The following is an 8,719-nucleotide window of genomic DNA, read 5'->3' on the forward strand; positions in this document are numbered from 1 at the left end:
ACCCCCATGTTAAAATCACCCACTTTACAGCTTAAAAAAACATATTTACAGCCTGGTACATTTTATTTTTTCGTCTCAACCGATAGTTTCTACCCCCGCACACACTCTGAGGGGGGGGGGGGGGGGTTTAAACTCTACCGTTTTACTGTTATTAGGTTTAAAATTCTGGCCAATTAGGGCGCGGGAACGTTGAGTGACAGGTCCGGAGACCGCTGCTTCGAGGCCAGTGGGCGGGTTCTCAGCCGGTTAACGGCCGCACCTCTCCAAATATGGCAAGTAGAATCCAACATGGCGCGGTTCAAACCCCCGTAGTAGCGGCACAAAACAGACTCCCCAAACCAATGGGTGACGTCACGGTGCTACGGCCGTTCTGACTACAGTCTATGCTCTAAAGGCCCCGTGGATGTATTATTTTTGAAAAAAATATAGCTTTTAATAAATATTCTACATATTCAACCTTTAATGGCAAAAATGTCATATTCACAAATGCAAATTCATTATTAAAGGGACAACGAGGAGTTTTGGAAAAGCGAAGCGTTTCCACACTACATTTATGAGCCTCCGCACCGTAAAATTCTTTTGACCGGCGCAAGACAGACTCTTTCATTCATCAAGAATTAAAGTCAGAGGTTCAAAGAGGATCACATACCGTCGTAGTTCTGACCATAAACGCCGATTCAGCTACGTTATTCTCATGACTCATTGCGAAACTGAAAGTAAAGAAACGCTGGTCGGCTCGACCAGCATTTCCAGCACCACTAATAATAACAAAATAACCATAGAGACAGAACAATATATTTATCGAAAATGGGCCCATTAACAAGTGTGGGTAGCGGAGATTCATCCACATTAACGTGAGACTTTTTTATAACCGATTAGAAACTCCTCGTTGTCCCTTTAAAAAAAACAACCTTAGGCCTCTCCTATCCATAAATGTTCAAACAACCAGAAAGCGATTAAGACTGTGAGTATCTGTAAACTCTGTGGAAGATTATTGTTTTATAATGTGAAACAAAGTTCGAAAAAAAAGGGGGGAAAAAAGTCACGTCAGTTTGATTTGTTTTCACGTTACCAAGGAAACGCGTCATTCAAACCGGAAACCGTCGCTTTCAGAGTAAAAGACGCGTCTGGTCTGAGGAAGCGGCTTCACTTCACTCCACTTACAACTTTTAATTTGAAATCTTTACACTTCCGGTGGTTAGGTTTGGAGTCATGTCGCCATAGTAACGGAGCAGCTCGACCGACCGGAGGACACGACGGACTAAACACAGGTGAGTCTGAGCAGGTGATGTACAGATCGATACTTTTGATACTTCAGTCATTTGTGGTTATGTATATCTAATCATTAACATGGAAAGTTACTAAACTATTCACATCTGGTCTAAATGACGCGGTTGGTTGGTAGGAACTACTTTTTCTTCCGCCTAAGTGCGTAACGTGTAAGCACAGCGGCATGCTGCTCAGTGGAAAGGAGTCAGGTGTGGAGCTATTTCAGCGCCACAAACAGTGAAGATGAAGTCTGTAATATCTGTGGGAAAATTATGAATAATATTATAAATGGGTCATTATCAAAATACGGTGATTTTCCGAGTCAAAAAAGTTGAAAATTTTAATTCAGTTTTCACAAATTTAATTTAGTGGGAACTATTTATTAGCATGTTGACAATGTTACCAACTATAATGGACAACTATAATATTTTTCTGTCAGTTTTCTGTCATTGGTGTTACCCATAGACTGTAAAAAGAACCACATGGTAACACCAATGACAAATATCTATAAAAGGCTAATTATACAAAATAGTGTCCAAGCTAGCTCAAAGCCAGCATGAGTCAGCACCTTAAAATCTATAAATTATACTTATTAAACTGTTTTTTTTTCCATAAAAATATTTAATTATAGCGCAAATCAAAGTAACACCAATGACACAAAAAAGAACCACATTGAAAAATGACATTTTAATGTGAAATATCTTACTTTTTACTCATGAAAGAGACACTCACAATGTATTGTCTTAAATGGCTCTTTTTCTTCTTCTTCTTTCTGACCTTGGGAGTTCTCTTACATATTCTTAACCTTTCAAAATAAAGGTCTGTGATACCAGTAACACCAATGACACCAAATCGAAGGACAGATATTCTTTTAAAAATATTTTTATTATTAAATAGCCAATTTAGATTTAATTTTATTCATATATTAAGCCCAGTGTTTGCCCATTATTGACCACTTTTTCTTTTTTAAAGAAAAAAGAGGAAATATTTTTACACTGTCCAATAGTGTTGAACCATGGCAGTGGGACAAGTGTTTTTTTTAGGTACAAAGGAAATTAAAACTGAAAAAAATAAAATAAAACAGTAAATATATAAACTGAAATTATCATCATCATTTAAAATGGTTTTAAATGACATAATTTTGGTTTAATGTGGATGATTTTTTTAAATTTTCAAGAATTTGTGTGTCTGGAATGTGCAGGGACATGTTTTTCACCGTATTTTGATAATGACCCAAATGCATGAATTAAAAAAAAGATATGTTTGTTTATCATTTTCTTATTTAATTCATGGTTTTATTATTTTACTTATGTTCTTTTTTTAGTGTTTGAAACACTATCAGCTATATTCTAAACGAGACCACTACCTCAATATAGTTCAGAGTTTAAAATAAATACGTTACTCTGTAGTCTTGCATCTTTAGGAAGCTATGACTTGAAATACAGAACTTTTTATTTTATTTTATTAGATTCACCAGGCACATTAGGTGTATTTGCACAAAGTATCGGTATCGGATCGGTATCACCGACACCAGCCTGAATTATACTCAGTATCGGATCAGAAAGGAAATTTGTGGTATCGAACATCACTAGTCTGAGTGGCACCTGGGGGTCCAGGTGTGACGTCATCATTACAGCTGCTGACATCTGTATCTACCTCTGCTCTTCATCATCAGCCTTCATCATCATCATCATCATCTTCATCGGTCAGACCGGAAACATGTCGTCACCCAGGCTGGGCGTGGTCAGAGACTCCATGACGACCAATCCGCTGCTCATCAAGGTAAACAAACAAACACACAAACAAACAACAACATTGTCTCACCGTTAAGTTTCTGTCTCGTCCGCTTTTCAAAATAAAAGAAGAGCTCTGCTGAGCTTTTATTGTGAAGCAGCTTCCTGTTGTCACTTTCAATAAAACACACTCAACATTCTTTAATTACGATCAGTGAAATATATGAAATGTAAAACAACAGTTGTTGTTGCTCTAGTTTATTTAGTTTAAATGGATAAAGCTTCATATTTAAAGGGATAGTTCAACATTTAGTCAAACTGGCCCATTGCCATAATCCCTATAGTCATAGCAGTAGGTTCGTTACCTTTAATTGTCGGTGCAAGCTGTTTTTAGAACGGCGGAGCAGAGCCGTGAGCTGCTCAGAGCTACGCTACGGAGGCTCATTATGGGATTTCTTGGTTTCCCTCATCAAACTCATCAAATACACAATCCAACAACTCCACAACGCTCTGGTGGACAAGTTGTGAGCTGCACATTCACCACGCTATGAGATAATAACACAACGTTACCACACAGAGTTGTTGTAGAGGGAAATACAGAGACTGATGATGAAAAACTGTCCCTGAAGGCAACGTGCATCAGTGGTTTTACATGAATTTCCCTCTAAAACAACTCTGTGTGGTAACGTTGTGTTATTATCTCATAGCGTGGTGAATGTGCAGCTCACAACTTGTCCACCAGAGCGTTGTGGAGTTGTTGGATTGTGTATTTGATGAGTTTGATGATGAGGGAAACCAAGAAATCCCATAATGAGCCTCGGTAGCGTAGCTCTGAGCAGCTCACGGCTCTGCTCCGCTGTTCTAAAAATAGCTTGCACCGACAATTAAAGGTAACGAACCTACTGCTATGACTATAGGGATTATGGTGATGGGCTAATTTGACTAAATGTTGATCTATCCATTTAAAAGCAGCCTCCTCTCAACACTGTGATGATGATGATGATGATGATGATGATGATGATGATGATGATGAAGATGATGAAGATGATGAAGATGCCCCCCCCCGCCCCCCCCCCCCTCAGGCTCCTCTGGGTCAGTCCAGGTCCAGAGGTTTGTTGGCTGTGGATCCAGATTTCACCTTTGGAACAAGCAGCTCGCTGAGGGACGGGGGCGTGGCCGAGGGTAAGCCCCGCCCACCTGACACACACACACACACACACACACACACACACACACACACACACACACACACACACACAGCTGACTGTAGTCTGAGTGTGTGTGTGTGTGTGTGTGTGTGTGAGGTTGAGCAGCAGTCAGCTGTCAGGTTGTGTTAGTGTGAAGGAGACATGCCTCCAGGCAACCATCACTGCTGTCACACACACACACACACACACACACACACGCACACACACACACACACACACACACACACACACACACACACAGAGTCAGTGGCGTGCTCAGTGAAAAATAACGGCATTTGCGTTTTATTATTGTCGCTGTCTCTCGTGTCGCTCTGTCACTTTGCATAGATACATACTGTATATACTGACTAGATGTCGCCTTCTGCTTCTCAGCGTACGTCAACACGGCGGCCATCTTGGTCAGGGGTTTCTGACCATAGACATATAAACGCCTGACCAGCAGTCAGACCCGTCAGACCCTGTACAACACATTTCACTGTATTTATGCATGTGGGTGTGTGTCTGAGTATGGAAGTGTATGTTTCAATACATAAAAAAAATTATAAAAAATTTTCAAAAACACCTTTTTGTTGTTGTTGTATCATAAATATGTGTCTGAAATTTATAAAAAACCAAACAGCTTGAAAATGGGTTGAATATCCAGTGAGTTGTGGTGATGTTAATGGTTGATAGACCTCTGATGCAGGAAGTAGACACGGCTTCCCCCTGACCAAGATGGCCGCCACGTTGACGTATTCCACTCAATGGGCTCTATGCACAGCTCCACCACTTCCTGAATTTAATGGTGCGTTCCAGGCAGGCTTTTTAACCCGTAAGTCACGACTTCAAGTCACCAGTTATGAGTTTGTAGCGTTCCAGGCAAGTTACGAGTTACGAACTGGGAACTGGGAGTAGATCAATCTAGTACGAGTTCACAGGTGGGAAGTTACGAGTTTGACTGTACGTTCTAACGGGTAACCATAGGAACAGGTCGGAAAAATACGAGTTACGGGTTGCCTGGAACGCACCATTAGGCAGGTCTTTCATTTCCTGTTTTACATTATTGGACAAACTGATTATAATCCAGGTGTGTCTGAGTAGTCACAATGGTCAGACACACCTGGATTAATCAGTTTGTCCAATAATGTAAAACAGGAAATGAAGGACCTGCCTTAAATTCAGGAAGTGGTGGAGCTGTGCATAGAGCATATAGAGCTGCCTGGGAACTAGTCAGTATATATATCTATGATCACTTTGAAACAATTCAACAGATCGCTCTGACGACGTCATTCCAGAGATTCCAGTGAATTCCACTTCGCTCCGAGTCGCTCTTTTCTTCCCGTTTGTATCGGTCCAGCATGGCTGACAGTGGACCTGCTGCCGCTGTTTACCAGTTGTGGAAGTCCCACAAGCGCCGTACAACAACGCCGGCTTTGCTCTGCCGGACCACTGGAGTTGTATTACGTTTCCATGATTTCACTAGTTGTCATAGTTATGCATAGAGTACGGCAGCCAATCAGTGCTGAGCAGCCGGTCTGCAGAGCTGCTCGGGCGGCCAACCTCCGTCGTCATCCCGGGGGAGAAAACCATCGCTAATTAACTTACCCGCAGGTTTTTAGAGGTTTACCACCGGCTGGTTAAATTATTTCTAGGAGATAAATGTTGGTCTCAGTGATATAAATCTAACAGCTGTATCAGTAGCATTAGTTAGTCTGAATGTAAAGTGAAGCTTCCTGTGTGTATTGGACAGAAGAGCAGCGCTGCCTCGGGGCTCTGGAGCCTACGGACACAAACCACCACATTTACCTCAATAAATACATGTTTTACAATCAACACATCAGGCTGCATTAAATTTAATCCTATTAAACTATATAACATAGTTACGGTCCTCAGCTAAGATACTTAACTTTGGTCTTTGGTTACGGTTAGACGTCAGGGAGCATTGCATTGTGGGATACAGTACACAATGTAGACTGGTCAGATACTGAAGATATTTTCCGAATCAGTACGACATCCGGGAACTTTTCGCATACTGCAGATTTAGCTTTTGTTTGCATACTGCATACTGCATTTTGGCCAAATCAGTACGTACTAGCAGTATCCATCACTTTATTTTCCCATGATCCATTGCGTCACACCACAACGGAAGTCAGTTTTAGTAGCATTCTAGCGAGCGGCTAACTGGTAGCGTTAGCCACCGGTGTAGGTACCAAATGTGGGGGCTCCGTGCTGCCAAAACCGTTTAGACTAAATCTGATGTTTGTTAAGTCTATAAAACGAATTATTGAACAAACATTACTATTTCTGTGTGCACGTTTTTGTAATTAGTCATGGTTATCGTAGTTGTTAGCTTAGCTGCTGCTGACAGCTAACAGCAGCAGTTAAGCTAACAGCAGGACGTCAGCTGTTAAAACCCTCCCGTTGTGGGACACGACATGAAACTACTCCAGTTAGCTCAGTCATGTTGGAACTAGGATATCCGCTGGAAAAAATGTTTTTTTCATGGAGCGTTTATTGAGTTATTGTTTATTGACACTGCTAACGGCTAACAGCTAACGGTTAGCCCAGCTAATCTAAAATTTTTGTTCAACAATTCGTTTTATAGACTTCATAAACATCAGAGTAGTCACAACGGTGATATAGTGACGTGAAAATGTGACATAAAGCTAAAACCTCGTCCGTATTGTTCTCATTAAAATGAGGTGATGATTATAAGTAAAGTAATCACGGCCAATGTCTATCAACCAGTCTATGCTGTCAAGCATGCTGGGAGCTGTAGTCTCTGTGGTCAGGTGCATGCTGGGAGCTGTAGTCTCTGGTCAGGTGCATGCTGGGAGCTGTAGTCTCTGTGGTCTGGTGCATGCTGGGAGCTGTAGTCTCTGGTCAGGTGCATGCTGGGAGCTGTAGTCTCTGTCTCTCTGTAGTTCTGTCCAGCTGGGCGGTCTCTGTGGTCAGGTGCATTCTGGGAGCTGTAGTCTCTATCTCTCTCTGTCTCTCTGTAGTTCTGTCCAGCTGGGCGGTCTCTGGTCAGGTGCATGCTGGGAGCTGTAGTCTCTATCTCTCTGTCTCTCTGTAGTTCTGTCCAGCTGGGCGGTCCAGTCCAGTCGCGGCTGCTCGGCGCCGCGGCGACCGGCTCCTCCTGACTTCCTGTCTCTGAACCGGAACGCCGTGCGGAGCGGCCTGGTGACGGCCAAGGAGCTGAGTCGCTACCGGGCCCAAGGGGGCGGGGCCAGGACCAGACCCCTCCCCCCCGCCCCCGCCGGGCCGCAGGGGGGAGGGGCTTCACGCCGCCCGGCCGTGCCCGACATCGTCTTTGGAGTCACCAGAAGGTCGGTTCCTCCTCTTCCTCTTCTTTCTCCTTCTTCTCCTCTTCCTCCTCTTCATCTTCCTCCTCCTCCCTCTTTTTCTTCCTCCTCTTCTTTCTCCTCCTTTTCTTCCTCCTCCTCTTCCTCCTTGTCCTCCTTCATCTCCTCCCTCTTTTCCTTCATCCTCCTCCTCCTGTTCCTCTTCCTCCTCCTCTTTTCTTCTTCCTCTTCCTCCTCCTCTTCTTTCTCCTTCTCCTTCTCCTCCCTCTTTTCCTTCCTCCTCTTCCTCCTTCTCCTCCCTCTTTTCCTTCCTCCTCTTCTTCCTTCTCCTTCCGCCTCTTCCTCCCTATTTTCCTTCCTCCTCCTCTTCCTCCTCCTTCTCCCTTTTCTCCTCCTCTTCTTCCTCCTCCTCCCTCTTCCTCCTCCCTCTTTTCCTTCTCCTACCTTTTTTCCTCCCCCCTTCTCCTCCCTCTTCTCCTTCCTCCTCTTCTTTCTCCTCCTCCCTCTTTTCCTTCCTCTTCATCTTCCTCCTCCTCCCCTCTCTTTTCTTCTTCCTCCTCCTCTCTCCTCCTCCCCTCTCTTTTCTTCTTCCTCCTCCTCCTTCCTCCTCCTCTTCCTCCTTCTCATCCCTCTTTTCCTTCCTCCTCCTCCTCTTCCTCCTTCTCCTTCCTCCTCCTCTCTCTTTTCCTTCCTCCTCTTCTTTCTCCTCCTCCCTCTTTTCCTTCCTCTTCATCTTCCTCCTCCTCCCCTCTCTTTTCTTCTTCCTCCTCCTCTCTCCTCCTCCCCTCTCTTTTCTTCTTCCTCCTCCTCCTTCCTCCTCCTTCTCCTTCCTCCTCCTCCCTCTTCTCCTTCCTCTTTTCCTTCCTCCTCTTCCTCCTTCTCCCTCTTCTCCTTCCTCCTCCTCTTCCTCCTCTCTCTTTTCCTTCCTCCTCTTCTTCCTCCTCCTCCCTCTTTTCCTTCTTCCTCCTCTTCCTCCTCCTCCCTCTTTTCCTTCTTCCTCCTCTTCCTCCTCCTCCCTCTTTTCCTTCTTCCTCCTCTTCCTCCTCCTCCCTCTTTTCCTTCCTTCTCCTCTTCCTCCTCCTCTTCCTCCTCCTCTCTCTTTTCCTTCCTTCTCCTCTTCCTCCTCCTCTTCTTCCTCCTCCTCCCTCTTCTCCTTCCTCCTTCCTCCTCCTCTCTCTTTTCCTTCCTCCTCTTCCTCTTCCTCCTTCTCCTCCTCCCTCTTTTC

General features: G+C 44.1%; 2 protein-coding genes across 2 annotated transcripts in view; one reads left to right on the forward strand and one right to left on the reverse strand.

The window, feature by feature from the left end:
• Positions 1–8,719, reverse strand: part of LOC146980516 (uncharacterized) — a 528,771-nt gene that overhangs the window by 380,720 nt on the left and 139,332 nt on the right. The window lies entirely within an intron of this gene.
• Positions 1,108–8,719, forward strand: part of LOC146980624 (cilia- and flagella-associated protein 77-like) — a 14,195-nt gene continuing 6,583 nt past the window's right edge. Inside the window, exons 1-4 of the mRNA XM_085787914.1 lie at positions 1,108–1,271; positions 2,945–3,051; positions 4,085–4,184; positions 7,266–7,518. Coding sequence (XP_085644040.1) covers positions 2,989–3,051; positions 4,085–4,184; positions 7,266–7,518 — 416 coding nt within the window. The 5' untranslated portion in view covers positions 1,108–1,271; positions 2,945–2,988. The remainder of the gene's footprint in view (positions 1,272–2,944; positions 3,052–4,084; positions 4,185–7,265; positions 7,519–8,719) is intronic.

The sequence above is a fragment of the Trachurus japonicus genome, chromosome 9, assembly GCF_045865225.1.
Source record: "Trachurus japonicus isolate A0001 chromosome 9, Traja_1.0".
NCBI lineage: Eukaryota > Metazoa > Chordata > Actinopteri > Carangiformes > Carangidae > Trachurus > Trachurus japonicus.